We start from the raw sequence: 18201 nt of genomic DNA on the forward strand, positions 1-18201 counted from the left end.
CTGCTTTCATTAATGAGGAGTTGCCAACACTGTCCAGCAGTGCAATAGTAGTGGCGCTGCGTAGTAGACAGACGGCCTCAGCTTCGGGTCCCTTTCAACAGGACCGTGCCCGGGCTGGGTAACGCAGTCCCTGAGGCCCCATCCACGCCTACAATAACAATCCTTGCATAAACACACAAACAAAACCGCTTTTTTTCCACCTGTTTCCCTCTGGTCCCATGACTCCCGTCTCACCCTCCCAAAACCAAAAGCGCGAGTTTCACCAGCCCTGGGACACACATGTTTGAGAGGTATGGCCCGTGTGCCTGAACTTGGGTGCCCGTTTAGCAAGAGAGACAGTTCGACCATAGCGTGTGTGCATAGACTAAGAGCAGCGTCTTTCTAGGGAGCAGCAGAGTTATAAGGCTAGAGCAGCTGACTCTTATACTGAGCATGTTTCCGCGAGGTAGTGTCTTAACTTGGCCCATGCGCACCGTGCCCCAGACTGAGCGTTCAGAACCTTCCCTGCATCACTCACCCAGTTGCTCCATGATTTAGGGTTACTTCCTATTTTATCTTAAAATAAACGGAGCGCCGGGTGTGGACGTTAGCGTCTTACTGAAGCGCACTATTCATCTGAAGGAAGGCCGCTTCCTGTCCATTAAGCAGCTCGTAGCAAAGACGGAAACGTCGTTTTTCTGGTTTCTTCCTCCATTTCTCTCGTGCCCCCCCCTTTCCAAACTTTCTTCGTGCAAAACTACAATGAAAAAAATCAGGAAAGAAGTGTCCCATCGCCATTCAGATGAGGTGAGTAACTCTGTTTTTTTAAAGCATTGTTGGACTTTTAAGTCTCTTCTGTACATGAGGAACTACAATTGAGGATGTAACCAACATAAAAACGGACCTAAGACCATGCACACACCAAAGCAATGCTGTGGAACTCACTTTTATTTAAAGTTTAAGATTCAGCAACCCCCAGGATAGCGGTACAAAGGGACATCTCAGATGCATGTTGATTTACAATCTAAAATGAGATACGGTTGAAGGGACAACCCAAGTAGTTGCTCGACAAATTTCTTTTAAAGACGCCCCTTTCAATTCTGCCCAAGAAGCAGACCTAACTTGGACCCTCGGGGGCAAAGGGGCACCCTGAAGCTCAACTAGCAGACCTTTCATGCTATATTTTGACTGCCCCCCCACCCCCCCACATCAATAGGGTGAAGCAAGGTTCCATCAAAATCGGGGAAGGAAGGAATAAACAGTTTGGAGAATCATGAAACAGAATCAACCTTGAACCAAAAAGAGGGCAGATGCTTAAGGATCAACCAACCTGCATTCCAAGAACTCAACATGCGTCTCAGAAAATGACAAGCCCCCTAGCTCCCTCAACTTGCGGGCTGACATAATGGCCAAGGGGAACACAAGCTTTAAAGTATGCAAACTGAGAAGAACCTGCTTCAGAGGTTCTAAGTGGGACTGCTCAAACACTTAAACTACCATAGGACGATACCACGGAAGAAGGCTTGGACGAGCATCGGCGCGGTCGGCAGGGCGACAGTCCTTCAATAAGCACTGAAACAGTCTGGAGGCGTAGGCTTCCTCTGACCAAAACCTCTCCAGGATTCTCTAATAGCGGCAAGCTGGGCCCTCAAGAAGGATACAACCAAGAACCAAGGAAAGCCCTTTTTGCAGGAAATCAGAATTTTTAAAGGGTCACAAAAAAAAGGAGCAGAGAAGGGACAATGCCCACGCCATTTGGAGAAAGAGATCAAATGCCTGTCATGAACCTTACGGTAAGATGGCTTACAAGCCTCTGCAAGAGACCTGCTACCTCCAAAGAAATTCTCTTTTCAATCAACTGCGTCCTATTGCCAATAGCTCCCTCCATGTGGATGAGTTGGAGGCCTCCGCCAGTGACCATGAACCTGCGGGGTCTTGTAGGCAGGGCAGCACCCCCACTACAGCAGATGTTATGGTCACTGGGTCCAGGGATAAGATGAGAACACTGTGGACACTTTCCTCTGTCAGTCACCTCTGCAAGGACTGCACAACTTCCGACATACATAACAGGGTCTCATACCCAAACACCCCTACCTCTGCCGTAACCAGTAGGAGTTCCAGTTCTGCAGAAGATGGCAAACAATGGGCTTGAGTTGGATCCTGGCCCAAGGCACCATTTACACCTGCTGCAACTTCTCCCATGACCTGAAACCACTGACAAGTGGTCGGACAAGGTGTGGAGAAAAGAGTAGATTCTGTACCCTCTCATCTTGACGAGAAGAAAACCTTTTTCTGGATGATGTTGTATTGCGTAGACACTGAGACTTGAGTCATTGTGAAGGATTGACCCATGATTTTTCGAAGTTGATCATCCAACCATAGGCTTCCAAAATGGAACACTTAGTCCTTGCATCTGCTGCTGCCTGGAATGTTGAGGGAGGATTAGTTTGCCAATCGTTAAAATATGGAAGGACCACAATCCCCTTCTTGTGTAGCAGCTCCACCATTGGAGCAAGTGGTTTTGTGAAGACATTGGGTGCCATGTTCATTCTGAAAGGGAAAGTGACAAACTGAAAATGGTCGCTGACCGCACAAAACCGGAGAAACCGCTGGTGTGCAAGTATAGAGATGTGAAAGTAGGCATCACAAATTGATGGCGACAATAAACTCCCCTGGTTTAAAACTTGGCAGATGGACTGCACTGATTCCATCATAAAGGTGGTCTGCTGGATGTAACTGTTCAAATCTTTTGAATCCAGGATAGGCCGGAGTTCCCTAGAAGGCTATGGTAGCAGGAACAACATTGAATAGTACTTGATGTTCCATTTGTGAATGGGGGAACTCTCATTATTGCACCCTTCTTTAGTAGGTTGTCCACTCCCCTGGTCAAAGACACTGCTTTAAGTTGGTGGTTTCTCAAACAATTCAATGGTGTATCCTTGTTTCACAATGCACAGAGCCCACAGGTCAGAAATGGAGGACCTCGACCGGTCGAGGAATTCCTGCAGCCTACTTCCAATCTGGATCTGGTGGCAGGAGGGAACTACTCTACAGTCAGGAAGAAGGCCATGGTTTGGGGATGCTCAGGATAATAGTAGTTTGCAGATTGGCAGCCCCTCTCCTTCTGAGGTCTAGGAGGAGAAGAGGATTCAGGTATTATAATCTGATTCTTCTCTATTCTGCGCTTGTTTCACAGTTTCTCCAAGTTTAGGCCAAAACAACTACTGCCCCAAGAAAGGGTGTCTTAACAAGGATGCCTTCTGAGCTGCGTCTACCTTCTGGAAACACAGCCAGAACTGACACCTGGCACCTACTGTGGTAGCGGATGACAAGGAGGCCGCCCTGGACACTGGTGTAGGGACAGGAGTAGATGCATGGCTGCAATTACATTTGTGCTTTTTGTGTCTGTCAGGAAACCTGGAATATCCCAAGTCTGCTTAAGTAGGCATCAGGTCCACTCAGCAAATCGGCAGCTGAGCACACAGTGCAATTTATCTTTCTCCACGCTGCCTGAGGCAGGAGAATTCCAGGTTTCTAAGCAACTAAGCTTACGCTCTGTGTACCTTTGTTGCTTTCAACCAATGAGAAATGGGCTGACACAACACAAGACCCTTTAGGCACCAGCACTGCCCTTTTGGGTCCTCCCAATAGTTCCAACTTTACTGAGATTGACTAGCCTTAATGGGGCGGCTTTCCAAAGTTTGCAGCTGTCCCTTTGGAAACTGAACGGGTTGATTGAAAAGAGAATTTCTCCAGAGGTAGCTTAGCAGGTTCTTTTGCAGGGGCTTGTAAACCGTATACCCTTAAGGTTAACGACAGGAATTGGATTTCTTTCTCCAAATGGCATGGGCATTGTCACATCTCTCCTATTTCTCGTGAGCCTTTAAAAATTCTTGATTTCCTACGGGATGGGTTTTCCTTGGTTCTTGGCCATGTCCTCCTCAAGAGCCCAGCTTCCCGCTAATAGAGAATCGTGCGGAAATATTGGCGCGAGGAAGCGAATGCCTCCATACTTTCTCAGCCCTTTTTGAAGAACTACGCCCCTGCTCGTCCAAGCCTTCCTCCATGGGATCATCCCATGGTAGTTGAGGTGTTTCAGCAGTCCCACTCTGAACCCCTGACGTAGGTTCTCCGCAAATTGATTACTTTAAAGTTTGTGTTCCTCTTGACCATTACATCAGCCTGCAAGTTGAGGGAGCCAAGGGGCTGGTCATGTTCTGAGACGTATGTTGTGTTATTGGAATGCAGATTGATTCTTAAGCTTCCTTGTTCTTTTTTGGTTCAAGCTTGACTCTGTGTTTCATGCTTCTCGAACAGTTTTTTCCATCCTTCCTCGATTCTGATGGGACCTCACTTCACCCTCTTGATGTGGAGCAAGCAGTTAAAATGTAGCTCAAGCGGTCTGCTAGTTTTCGTGCATGCAACACTTTGTTAGTATCCTTTGGACCAGGCCACAAAGGAGATAAGCCCTCGGCTGCTACCATAATCTGTGGGTATCACCAAGCCCTACGAGCTTCACAATGTCCCTTTGCCCCCTATGGTTCAGGGTAGGTTTGCTAGGGCTATGGCTGCTTCTTGGGCAGAACTGAAAGGGGTGTCTTTAAAACAAATTTGTCGAGCAGTTACTTGCATTGCCCCTTCAACCGCATGTCATTTTAGATGGCAAATCAACGATGCATTTGAGATGTCCCTTTGTACCGCTATCCTGGGGGCTGCTGTATCTTTAACTTTGAAAGGGTTCAATTTTCCTTAAATAAACGTGTGTTTCACAGCATTGCTTTGGTGTGTGACTGGTCTTAGTTCAGCTTTCCTCCTTATTACATCCTCAATTGTATCTGACTGGAATGAGGAAGTTGGGTTGAGGGGGTAACGTGCCTTGGTAACTTACCAGTAATCATATTACTCAAGTCCTCCTAGTCGCCTACTGCCCCTCATACCTGGGCATCCTAAATGAACTAAGATTTGGCTTGCGATGTTCAGGAGCCAGGGATTATATGGTGCCACCCCACGAAGGGCAGGGCGGAGGTAAAAAATGAGCAGAAAGCTTGTTAAACAAGGGTCTTCTGCAGCGAGGAAGACAGGACAAGGAGGTGATGAAGATGTATTGAAGATCTTACCCAGGGCTCTATCCTCTCAACCTGGTTTTTTAACCTCTATTTGGCCCCTTTGGCCCACCTGATCTCTACCTTCTCCTCTAACTTTCAGTTTTATTGCAGATGACACTCAGTTTTCCTTCAGGCTCCCCTCAGCCTCCTCTCCTCTCTCGCTCATTCCTGACTGTCTATCCACGATTCAGGATTGGTGCGCCTCCAATGATCTCTGTCTTAATGCCAGTATGGGACCCCTGCCCCTGCTTTCCCTCTCTCACTATGTCGCCCACCTTGGAACCTCTTCCTTCGCCTTCCTGCGAGGCAAAAAACCTTGGTGTCATCTTCGACTTCACTCTCTCTTTCTCTCCTCACATCTTGGACGTCACCAAGAAGTACCACTACCAGCTGCACCTCCTCAGAGAGACTCTTCCGTTTCTCACTTTCCCCCAGAAGCTCACTGTCTCCAGAGCACTGGTTCACTCTAGGCTGGACCACTGCAACAACCTATTTCCCAAACAGCCTTCCTCTACTCTCCGCCCTCTGAAACTAATCCAGAACAGGACTGCAAGACTTATCCTTGGCCTCAAGCCCAGGGACCGGATCTCTGCAGCCCTGAAATCACTCCACTGGTTCCTGGTGGCTGCAATGATCAAGTTCAAGACCCTTTGCATTGTCCACAAGGCTTTCTGGGGCAGGGCCCGCACGAATCCAACGTTTTCTTCCAAAAAACCTTCCTTATCAAACCCTTCGCTCAGCTACCTCCAACTCTGTTAGGGTTAGACGCTTCTCCAGGCAGAGAGCGGGGGGTAGATCTCTCTCATCTGAAGGTGCCCCCCTCTGGAATGGCCTTCCTGCTCCTCTCAAACTTGAGCCGGACCACCTGAAGTTCCGGAAGCAGCTCAAAACCTTCCACTTCTCCTCTGCTTTCTCTCTCTCCCTCCCCTGCAGACCTACCTACCCGGCCTACCTGTCTGCTGTACCGACTGGTTGCTTGGCTACCCTCAGAGTTTCACTGGGTACCAGACTCTTTCTTGATCAGTCACCCTTGCAGTGCCTCCAGGCCTACCACACACTTGGGGGCTGTAACAGTAACCCTACAGTCCCTTGTTCTCCTTGCACTACCCAGAGCCGCGCTGCCCCGGCTGCACTTACTCAGAGCATTGCTGCCCTGTTTTCCCTTCCCCTCTCCCTTGCACCCCCCTCCCTTTCTCCTTGCACTTCCCGTTCTCGCACGATCTGAATGACACAAGGCCTTGTAAGATCCTTTGTCTTGTCCTCCCTATGTCTTCCCTCCCATGTCTTGTAGCACCTAGAAACACTTGTGTACAGGCGCGTTATAAATGACTTATATCAAGTATATATTTTTGGAAAATGAGAACCTCCAACTATCTTTGTATGCATTTATTCCAAATATGCTTTTATTTATAACCTTACTACTTCTATTATATAAACATTGATATTTCAGGCACCAGTTTCGTTTTGTGAAGTAGCTGCCTATTTTTCCGAAGAGGAGTGGAAGCTTTTGCACAAATGGCAGAAGGAGCTTTATGAGAATGTGATGAAGGAAATTCAGCAAGCCGTCATTTCTCTGGGTGAGGTCAATCTATCTTGTTCAAGGATCTTGCATGTGTGAATTGCTAGTTTTACAATATTTCATACCTCACTTGAAAACCTTTCTAAATCGAAACCTAATGTTGACATTTGTGCATTTATCCATGTAACCCTTTTAGGCAGGTCTTGGGAAGTTTTCCGCTCACTGAAATGTTTTCTGTCAAATGTTCCGTTTCAAATTGTATTGGTCCTGTAACGCTGCTCACAGTTTGATAGGATGAGAATATAAGGAAGTTTGGGAGATCTCGGCCATATCAATATAGTGGAAATTGTTTTGACAAATCTTGCATTTCAAGCGTCTTAGGCCAGCAAAATGACTCTGTGATCAACAGGATTTGAAGATGACTGTACATTGGCGTTAGGGTTTCTCCCCAAATTAATTTGTCAGAAATGTTGTTACAAATGTTATATATCAGGCAGCTAGCAGCGGTTAGAGTTTGATGGGGCTTAAAGACTACTTTACAGTGGTTTAGGATTGCTTCTCCCAATGGACCTTTTGGTGTTTTAGTGCCAGGTGTTTGGCTGTTTGAAGAAGGGCCAATAGAAAACCCAGGAGCCGCAAGTGCAGGTCAACACCTTTATGTATGCACCAGTAACATACATGCCAACATTATCCTTTCCATTTGGGCGATGTTAGTCCAGTCCTAACTTTTCTTTATGGTACTTGTAGTTCAGAGTTTATATTTTATATTGGGGGGAAATCCAGGACTCAAGTCCCAGAGTGCAAAGTTAAAACCAGGCCTCGACTTGTGTCTCCCGAATGCAATGGATAATGTTGGCATGGGTGCAGTAACAGGATGAATGGGACGAAAACCTATGGAGCCCAAGCTTTCAACTAACAACACAGACGGATATCTAAAAGTGTCAGGATAGATTACTCAATGTGGACCAGGATCCAAACATTATGCAGGGACATCCATCATTATTTACTGAAAAAAATAAAACTATTGCTAAGGGTATGAAGCTGAGTTAACACAAAATTGTGCAAGGCCTATCTGAGGGGCATCTGGTACTTTCAGCACTCCCGACTCTAATACCCATTTGCAGGGATATAGCGCTCAGCTCACTTTTGACTTCATCAGCCCCCCCCTTCATTAGGGTATGGCTTTGGCATATATATTTTCATCCTCTAGAGGAGGATCACCATTCTGAGTTCATTTCTTAATGTTGCCATCCCCGGGATATGGTTCCCATCAAACCTTTCAGTGCCCAGCATATAGTGCCTAGCTTTCTTCATGAAGTCATCTCCCCTTGATTGGGGTATGCCATTGGCATAGATATTTTCAGCCTCTAGCTGAGGACTGCCCTCCTGGGCTGATGACAGTACCTTTTGACACACTCTTACCTGCAAGTATTTCCTTCCTTCTTGCAAAAGGTACACATTTGAGAATAGATATGATCACCCTATAGTCACGGGACATCCTCCAGGGATGATCTCTTTAGACAGTCTTAACATCATGTATTTCCTCACCCTTGAGTAAAGGAATACTTGAGGCAGAAATTTGCAAAATTACAATATTCTGCAAATGCCACATTAATTACAGCTATAAAAATGTTCATTGGCCATTCATCATTGAACCCCTAAAGCACACTATACGTTATTGGAGGATTACTTTTGCGTGACAATTAAAATCCCCCCCACACCCCAATCATGACAATCTAACAGTCAGCAAAAAGTGCAGTATTGTCATTGGTTGGCACTTTTCGAAATACAGTTGATAACAAAGCTCTGTCCTAATTGGGCAATGACACCTGAACCAGCACGGCCATGGCATCCCACCGAGACGGACCAATAATATTGTGAGTACAAATCAGTGGTCAAAACTTTGTTGCATCCCCTGGAAAACCACAATCCCTTCCCCATGATTGGCCCTTCGGCCTTCCTCCCCTTGCACCTGCAACTCCCGTCTCCAGACACGCTGCCAACGCTGGATCTGACCTTCTAGTTCTATTCTCACAATGAATAGCTGCATGAAAAAACGTGTGGGTGGCCCGCTGTTGGGAATTAATTCCTTCAATTTCTCCATTTCACCATGCACTTTTACCTCTGGACCAAATGTCCTGCTCTCAGTATGGGCACTGTGCTCACATAATAGTTCTTCAATTTGGCCATGCTACCATGTGGGCTTTCTTGTGTATCTCACTGTGCTCTTCATAACCAATATGTATTAATTAGGCTGTTGTCTGGGAAGGTACCTGCTGTCTCGAGCCCCATTTCGGGCTCATGGGAACTTTCTCCCTTGCAACAATTAGCTGAACATTGTTTGGCATCCCTTCCCATCCTGATCGTGGCTGCTCACAGCCTCCTGCCTAATTGCTAAATTAATTTTCAATTAAATGACCATAGCTCCAAAATGCAGCCTAGCACACTAAGATGGCAAGATCTTCAGCCTGCAACAATGGTGTACTTCAACATGGCAGACCTCTTGCTCAATACAACAACTAATAACTACACTTACTAAAACTCAATTTACACATTCCAAATGAATCCAAACTATTTAACTTCATCTAATAATATATGTATGATAAAAAAGAATGCAATATAACTAAAGGTGTTTCGCTGCACATGTGTTTTTCTGTGCAGCATAATGCCTGACAGCTCCCTGAAGTGTGGCAAAACTACATCTACTCTACATACACTGTCATGCCAAAAACAACTAGTGACACCTACATGTCCCCTTAGCCCCACCCCCTTGCAACAACCCAAAATCAATTTAAATGCACAAAGACCAACAAGCACTACTCCAAGGACAGGAACCAGCACTTTTACGGTAATACTCAACCAAATGGGCATTTAAGAAAAAATTATGTTGCATCAATTATCTTCGACGACCTTGCTACTTCCTTTTTCCATTGTAGTGTGGAGTGTGTTGTAAGGAAGGCATGGTATCAAACAGTGAAGACATACACAAGTGATCACACTACAAGGGTGTTTATTGAACTTCAATGGGTTGGTTGAACGCCTATTTAAACCTAAATCTAAAGATGGGAGCAAGCTACGAACATCAAATAATAATAACGCAGTCCTAGTCGAGTCTGTCAAAATAAATGGGCCTATACTAATAAACCTATTGCCAATCCTTACTTCTAAATACAAAATGGTTTGGGACAATAGTGTAGGCAAAAAGAAAAGTGTTAAAGAAATAATATGTCAGGAAAGTTGAGCAGTTGGCTTCCCTTCCCCACGTTTTCAGCACGGGGCAAAGTGGCATGTTAAAGCTTCACACACACTCTGCCTTCTCTGCAACGAGGATACAATTCAAAGCATAGATATCAGGGCCTTTTGCCAAAGCCTCCTTTCCAATAACAGTCTCTTACTGCAGAGGGCCTGTCGTAACAAACAAGCACCAAAGTTGCTTTCTTATCAGGATTTTCAAATGTACAAGTTCTCGTTTCCAATATTCATCAGGGGTCTCCCTCCTTCTGGCTTGTATCCCTTTTTACCACAATGTTCACAGCTGGTCTCCCTCATTTGGGCTCGGACCCTGGATCTCCCTCGTTTGGGCTCAGACCCTGCAATCTCACTTTCCACGTTTTTCTATTGCCATCAAAATCCAAGACTTTCAAATGCGATGGGTTTTGATTAAACTGTCGCAGGACCACTTCGATTCACCTCACACAATGTTCTTACTTTCGTTTCTGCCACTTCTTGGCTGGATACCTTTACAGAGACCTTCGATTGGGCACTCATGCGGCGCCGGACCACTCTGTCACTGGTATTGTACCTTTCTTCCATAAATGTTCATAAATCCATCACCAATTAAGCTTTCCTCACGTCTTTCATCACACTCATTTCACTCTTTGTTCTTGGGCTCTTTATACAATGTTGCCGCTTGCAACCTTGACTTCAACACAGACCGGTCTTGTATCAGTCTCCCCAACTCACTGGCTGTGTTGATCTCTCAGGTGCTGCTGTAATCTTTTTTTTTAAATTTGTTTTTTAAGGTTTTCAAGAACATCTTACGCATTACAGAAACATTGCTTAGTGTACATTATATATATCAACTTCCCACTCGTGTCCCAGCCTTGAAGCCAAGGACGGTACCACAACGACTGCTGATCCTCCCCGACTCGGCCAGCCGTGCAAGAGGGCCCTGGGTATCTCTGACACACAATACAGGATTCTGTAGGTTGGTTTCCGGGTCTTATGCTTTCTGATTGGCAGCCTTCTGGAAAGTAACAGTTTCTTGCCTAAAAGGTTAAGGGTATCTCCCTCCTCGCGTACCTTTCTTGATTTGCCGTCCTTCTTCCCTCGTTCAGCTGCCATCGGAAAAGTACTGTTCCTTTGTGGGCTTTGCCTCACTCAGAGTGTGCTCTAGTGCTCTACCTTTTATCTGTGTGGGGAAGTTTAATGGAAGTCAGGTGTGAGTGATTACCATTAATTGCCTGACCATAGTAGTGGGACATGTCAGGTACACTGCTCGGGTGTGAGTCTGTTTTCTCAGAGAGCGCGCTGTCCGTGTGGAAGTGTTTGTGAAGAGAAAGGAGGGGATAAAGTTCCCAATTATCCTAACTGGTAGGATGGGGTAAAGGTTTTACAGGGTGGGGGGATACCATGTCTCACCATCCAGTGTCACACTCTCACGCCCCGAAGACCCCTCACCCAGGTGATGCAGGGTCTGGATCCAAAGGCAATGGCTATGCCCTGGCCACTTGAGAGAGAGAGCCACACGGACTAGCAGGTGAGACACCTTCTGTTTTCTCACAGTGTGCAGTGCATTAATAGCTTCAGTCAAATTTCCATTTTTGGCATCGTTTGAGGGCACAAGGGTACAGCAAGTGCTTCCAATCTTCGCACGCACACCCACTTCCATAACTGTGATAAAATCTAACACATATCAGTTTTGCAAGGTGGTCAACCGGACTGCCCTGAGTTCTGCCCTTCTCACATTCAAACCACGCTCCTTTCCATTAGCTAGCGGCAACAGTTCCCAGTGGGTGGTCTGCAACAATGTTGCATTGGCCGCAGTATGGATGCCGGGTGTAAGCAGTGATGTAAAAAACGAAGCAGCTTTTGAAAACAACCTAAACTCTGCAGGTACTTCTACCAGTCTATCTGAGGATTCCTGCGAGAAGTAGTTGTTGCTGCGCCTGCTCCTTTGTAAGTTCAGGGACCGCCTAGTCCACTTATGGTACAGTTCCTTAGCGTCATAATGTTCAGCAAATGGCAATATCTGAATGCAGAACTACCAGTGCTGGTGAATGCAGTATAACCAGGGAACAAATGCCTGCCCAACGGGGTGGAAGCTGGGTGTAGGCCAGGGTGCTGCATGCCCAGTAGGAATCCATTAGTGTCGCTGTTCCGACATGCTGGCTCGAGAGCTCCATTGTTCTTGCGCATTTCCTGTTGATGACCAGTTTAACGCTACCTCTGAATCTGAAACACAAGGAATATTGTGTAAGGGCCTGTAACTTAATCAGTTGCTTATTTTCATTGATCCTGGCCAGAACATGGACATTACTTTCCCCAAATCCTTAAACAAGTCTTGTTCATATGCACATCCACTTCTTAATAAATTCCCACCAACCATTCTGCTCTACACCCAACTAGTCCATCTACCCACTCGTCCTGACAGAAGACAGCCCCTTCTATATGCAATTGTGGTTTGGTCCTACACCAAGCACATGTCCTGTTTAATTATCACACAAAAGTGTGTGTTGTGTTGTGAATCAGGGTGCACACATAACATGTGCCATTTGTCCTCTCTCTGCCCACTGCTTCCATGTGGTTATAACACATATGTGCTTCCATGTGGTTATAACACATATGGTCAGTGTCGATGTAATGCTCATTCCCAATGCTGCCAAAATTATTTCTGAGTTCAAGACATCCCTCTTGCTTGTAATTCCTGACACATTGCTCTTCTTTGGTACATTAATGTTATTACCACTGTCTCTAACAAAACCCATACATGTTCAAATGAAAGGAAAGGAAGAGAAAAAAGAGAGAAAACAGCAAATAATCTCTCTGGTGCTCTTCTGCAGTGAAGTTGAAAAACAACAGCCTGTTCCCCTAAAAATGCAAAAGGATGTTAGAAAAGTCACTGGTAACTAGCCGTAACATCCCTCATTCCCCCCCCCCCCACTTTGTCTTCTCCTGGAAGGGGGGGTGTTGCTTTTGTCCTTCCAAACGTCGGAGAGGTGGTACCATGCCTTCCTCCCAGCAACCTTTACTGCAGTCAAAGTGGCTTAGGTAACTTAAAGGGGCTATGGAAACGCGGTTGATGACACTTGCGGGTGAAGTTACAAATGAAGAACTGGTTCCTTGGGTACAGTTGAGGTGGCTCTAACAGTGATTCTTTTTCTTGTGGCATCGGTGCTCTGCCTGTTGGTGCAGCTAGCAGACTTCGATGGGTTCAACCTGTTTGAATATGAAATTAAGAGAATGGGTAAATTCCCTAAAATACCCCTGAAATTCATCTCCCAATATCTCTGCTGAACTGTTCGCATCAGAGGTCATACGGGCAGGAGTAAGCCGGGCTTGCATTCACCTGCCTGTGATGATCTTGTGCAGAGTCAAGAGGGATCAGAACCGGCTAGTTTCTCAAGGCAAACAGAGCTAGAGGCAAGCAGTGCAGCCAGCTCTTGTGAAGTATTTCACACATCTGATGCCCCCTACACTGTTGGCTTGTGGCTGGTAAGCTAAACATAATTTATGTTTTATGCCGAATAGGGAAATAAAACATATGGCCCATTGTTGGACTACAACACCTAGCAAATACCCTCTCACACACAAAGAATTTAGCTGCCAATTTGGCATCAGCGTGGCCACAGTGACTTCAAGCCAATGGGAGAATGGGCATACCACAACAAATAGCGAATGATATTGCTTCTGTTCAGCATATCTACAAAGCAGATGTCGAAAAGGCCCTGAAGGGTGGAGCAGTACTGCCTTATTTGTCTTCAATGTGTGGCCAGATGTGTAATGTTGACAAATCAAACCATTTGTAATGAACCTTGCAACGTGTTCTTGCAAATTTGGGATGTACCACTCCTCCTGTAAATCTGCTGCAATTGGCTCTTTGGAGGCATGTGCTATGTGATGTCATTGTTCCAGTGCTATTTTAAGTAATTCCTGGGGCATGGCGGCCTTCCCTGTAAAATGTTGTCTCCATATTAAATCTGTGGGGGACAAAGAGCACCCTCTCTTTATCCATAATGATTGCTCTTGCTGAGGGGCATGTCCCTGTAACTCTATTATTTGTGCCACGGGTAGAGCTTGGTTGGGTTCAGTAAGTTGTACTTACTGCCATGTGAAAGTGTGGTAAACTGTTCTAAAACCTGTGGTAAATGGGCTGCTTCTTTTGTTGCTGTGTCTGCTACATCATTGCCCTGAGATACGAAATCTGTACCTTTTGTATGGGCTGCACACTGCACTACTGCTAATGCTGAAGGAAGTGGCAGTGTTTTTGGTAATCTGGAAAGTAAATCTGCATGTTGCATGGGTGTGCCGTCTAATTTTATTTATTTTTTAAACCCCCCTCCTCTTCCATCTAGACAACCCTGAATGCACTGTTGATGTGACATTTGCTGAATCTGATCTAATGGTGGCACAGCATCCTTTTGACATTTCTACAGCTGTTAATAATGCTGCAAGCTCTGCTGCTTATGCTGAATAGTGTAATGGAGAACTAATTTTTACCATTACCTCAAACTCCCCTTCCTCATACCGTTTCACTTCTGCCCCCGTATGTCGATAACCAGTGTTCTGGTCGATCGTTGAAGACCCCTCACCAAAAATGATCTTTCCTTCCTCCAAAGGGTCCTCCTTAACCTGGGGTTTATCATCGAATATATCCTAATATGTAGCACAATCTTGTACATATTCACTTTTGTTCACTGGGTTTGAGAGAAATGTTACTGGATTAACAGTGTGGCACCTCACTATATTAATGGAGGGATTGGCTAGTATCACCTCATTCCCAGAAGTTCATTGGGCGGTAAGGGTAGATTTGGACCTATCCAGGATAGCAAACAGTGCATGCTCTACATAGAGCGTCACTAGGCATCCCATAGTGACTGTTGCCGATTATTGTAAAGCAAATGCTGCAAGTGCTTGTTCACATGGAAAGTGTCCCTGCATTACTGGGTCTAAAAGACCACTTTAATAAGCCAAAGGCTTGTGTCCCTGTGAAGTTTTCTGAGCGAGGACAGCCATCATCACCTGACCATTCGAATGTGAAAAAATAAAACATTGTTTCTTATAATCTAGGGTTGTTAAAACAGGTGCTTTATTGAATGCATTCTTTAATTCATTTAATGAGTCAATCATTTCAGGTGTCAATATCAAAGAGCCCTTTACTTTACTGCTTCTTTCAACCCCTCTATGAGGGGATTGTTGTAACTGAAATCATCAGCGAACCAGGACTGGCAATAGTGGCAAAGGCCCAAGAGTTGTTGCCTCTCCTTCACTGTGTTTGACTGTGGTGTATTATGTACATCTGCTGCCCTTTCTGGGGTAACTCTTCTCCCTGCCGATGATATTATCTTCCCTAGATACACCATATATATCTGTGTTACATGGGGATTTTGATAGCTGTATGACCCCCTGAATTAGTTTCATTAATCCCTTCATCTGCTTCCCGTGATATGGGGTACTGTTTGACCCGGGGCAAAATCACCCCTGGTTTTAGCTTGATGCGGACAGCCCCTATTTCTTTCAAGAGGCCCACATTGTGGGGTCCGCTGGTTCATATTTCTTTAGGCACCCTGTTCCGATCTTCTTGTAGGTGTACTGATAGTTTTTTGTAAGACATATTTTCTGGGTAACCTCCCTGTGTTCTACAAACCACCTGGCATAGTATTCATATCTGAAACACCATCTTCCCTACATCATCATTGTCTGTCATTCAAGTCTGGCAAGCGTGCTGGGTCAATGCATAAGACAGTGCACCATTCAATGCCATCATCGTCTGTACCATGTACAATTACTTGGTCTTTCTTTGTTATGACTGCTTCTAAATGTTTTGTGATAGTGGTGCCTAGTGCCACTTCTTTGTGAACTGCCGGTTTGAACAGAAATTCTGTAGATAAATTGGATAGTGTAGTCCTTGATCCTGGGTATCTATCCTAACACTGTCTGCACCCCGTAAAGGAATAACTCTGGATGAAGTGGTGCATCTCGCAGAGCGCTGTGGGCACAGAATGATTGTATGATTGCAGCTACCCATGTGTAATACATGCCATGCCTGGGGTGGAACAAACTTTTTCGGAAATTGAGATTGCCATGATTAGTTTGCTCATAATATCTCTGCCCAACATGTTAATCTCTGTCTGTTTTGAATAAAACAATGGTGCTACAATTTCTTTTGTGCCTATGGTAAGGGGCAAATCTTCAGTGAAAGAACTGTTGCAACAGTCCCAGAAAGTCCCTGCATGCCCATTATTTTGTCCGACAAAGGAAACCTCCATCCTTATTACAAGACATGGTAGCCTCTGTGTCCACCAAAAACAAAAATGTGCTGTCTATGTTCACTGCAACCTGTGGTTCCTCTTCCGCATCTACAGTTACTGATAGAATTGGGCATGTCAGAGCCCTCGGTCGGCTGTTCCATGGGGTGGCCATATCTGTGCATGGGAATGTGAAAGCGTTTCCTCCTAACACTGTCACCCCCGGTGTAGTGTGGTACTACCCCTTGGGGTAACACATTTTTGTCCCATTGCTGAGCAGGTTCTTGGGGCTGTGCTTGGAGGGCATTCAGTTGTGAGTATTGGGGGAAACTGCTGCTGTTGGGTCGTAATTTATATAGTTTGTGCGACAAGGGGGCATCTTGGTAGTTGGGGGCATCCGCTGTGGGGCGTTTTGGGCAACTGGGGCATCTGCTGCGGTAATGAGAATTGCATCTGTTGGGGTTGCATCTGTGGGTGACTGGAATACGTTATGTTCTGGTATGCAGGGATACCCCAAGGGCCATAATGTGCCCGATTCCTGCTCCTACACTCTTGTGTAAAGTGTCCCCTTCTCCCACAAATAAAGCACGGATCTCCGAACCTGGGTCTTGCTCTGCCATATCCAAACCCAGTATCCCTTCCTCTCTGGAAGCCACCCTTTGCTTGTGGGAAATACCCTGCTTGTGGAAAGTACCCTATTTGTGGAGGATACCCTATGTGTTTATGAAACCCTTCTTGTGTGGCATAGCCTGCTATACTCCCCCTAGCCCCCTCTCTGTTGGTAGTTGTAGTCGGACTGCCCTTCTTGGATACGTGTAATTACTGCTCCTTCCATGCTAAACTTAGCCAATTTCTTTTGTGCGACCTTCGCTTCTGCTTTTTGCGCTTGGCCCATTTTGCTTCTTTCCTTCTCCTGTTTCACTCTGAAATGGTGTACTATGGTACTATGTATGCTTGTATTTCGCCCCATCCTTTTGTCTCAATGCCTACCACCTTCCCCAATTCCACCTGTACCACTTTGTGGAGTCCTTTCAGCAATATGTGATAACAAACGGGGAGGTCCCTATCCCATGGTTGTCGTGTCTCTAGCTGCCACATCTCCTAAATCTCCTGCATCCTCCCTGTCGGCATCAGACTCACTCCATGATCCTACAATTCAGAAAAGAACACTAGACCCACCTCTTCAAGTAGTCTTTCCTCCTCAGCACCTAGGCCATCATGTCACCCCTTGCACCACTTGACTTGCTAGATGCTGCTCGCCCCTCTCCTCCCCGCCACCTGGTACAGCTGTACCCCATCTCTGTGCCCCTCTGTATCCTACTCCCGTTATGCATCTGTAATGTTGTTCATCTCTTTAAAGTGCTCCGTTATGTATCTGTATTTGTATATACCTCTAAAGTGCTCCATTGCTTCTCGAAGCTAGGTCCATGTCCAATAAATACTATAATTATAATAATGATATCTGCTGAATATATAGTGTAGTGTCCTTGTCTGGTCTCATAGTGCGAACTAAGATTGACTGCATGTCTGTATCTGGGTACATTTCCCTTAATACTCTCTGTATGTGTGCTCGACAGTTACTGAATGGTGCGCCGTCGTGGTCATTACTGTTTGATGTTACTCGGTCATATCCTGCCTGTGCGTCTGCTTGGTCACTCAATAAAGAGGCACACATTTTTTAAATCCCCTACAGCCAGGGTAATCCCTGCAGTCTGTTTCTCGAGGACATAAATCCACTTCCCTGCCCCGGCTGTGAGAGATGGCAAGCTGTTAATTAAATTCTCCTTATCCAGATTTGCCCATGGTACGTATTGAGGGCCCCCATCAGCCTTTCTGTAATGGGGGAAACTGTGTCCCCTGCTCCTAGGTCTGTACCTTCTCCTATTCCTTCTTGCTACTTACTATAGCCATTTTAGTGGGCCTTTTTCTGAGCCTACCTGGCCACAATGTTATTCTATCTCTACCCTCCACGGGCCATAATACCTTACTTCCATCCTCCCAAAAGACCCTGTCCCCCCTGCATCTTCCGCTACACTCCCACCATCATCGCGTGCTGCATGTGCATCACTGCACGCTGAATCGCTATCCTCTTCTACGATATGGAGGTCTTTCACAGGTTTACTGTCAATTT

General features: G+C 45.8%; 1 protein-coding gene across 5 annotated transcripts in view; it reads left to right on the forward strand.

The window, feature by feature from the left end:
- Positions 1-483: 483 nt before the first annotated feature.
- LOC138510532 (zinc finger protein 398-like) overlaps positions 484-18201 on the forward strand; it is a 191296-nt gene continuing 173578 nt past the window's right edge. For all 5 annotated transcript variants that reach the window (XM_069626256.1, XM_069626258.1, XM_069626259.1 and 2 more), the window contains exons 1-2: positions 484-786; positions 6535-6661. In XM_069626256.1, coding sequence (XP_069482357.1) covers positions 742-786; positions 6535-6661 — 172 coding nt within the window. In that variant the 5' untranslated portion in view covers positions 484-741. The remainder of the gene's footprint in view (positions 787-6534; positions 6662-18201) is intronic.

The sequence above is a fragment of the Ambystoma mexicanum genome, chromosome 6p, assembly GCF_040938575.1.
Source record: "Ambystoma mexicanum isolate Mex_15411 chromosome 6p, UKY_AmexF1_1, whole genome shotgun sequence".
Taxonomy (NCBI): domain Eukaryota; kingdom Metazoa; phylum Chordata; class Amphibia; order Caudata; family Ambystomatidae; genus Ambystoma; species Ambystoma mexicanum.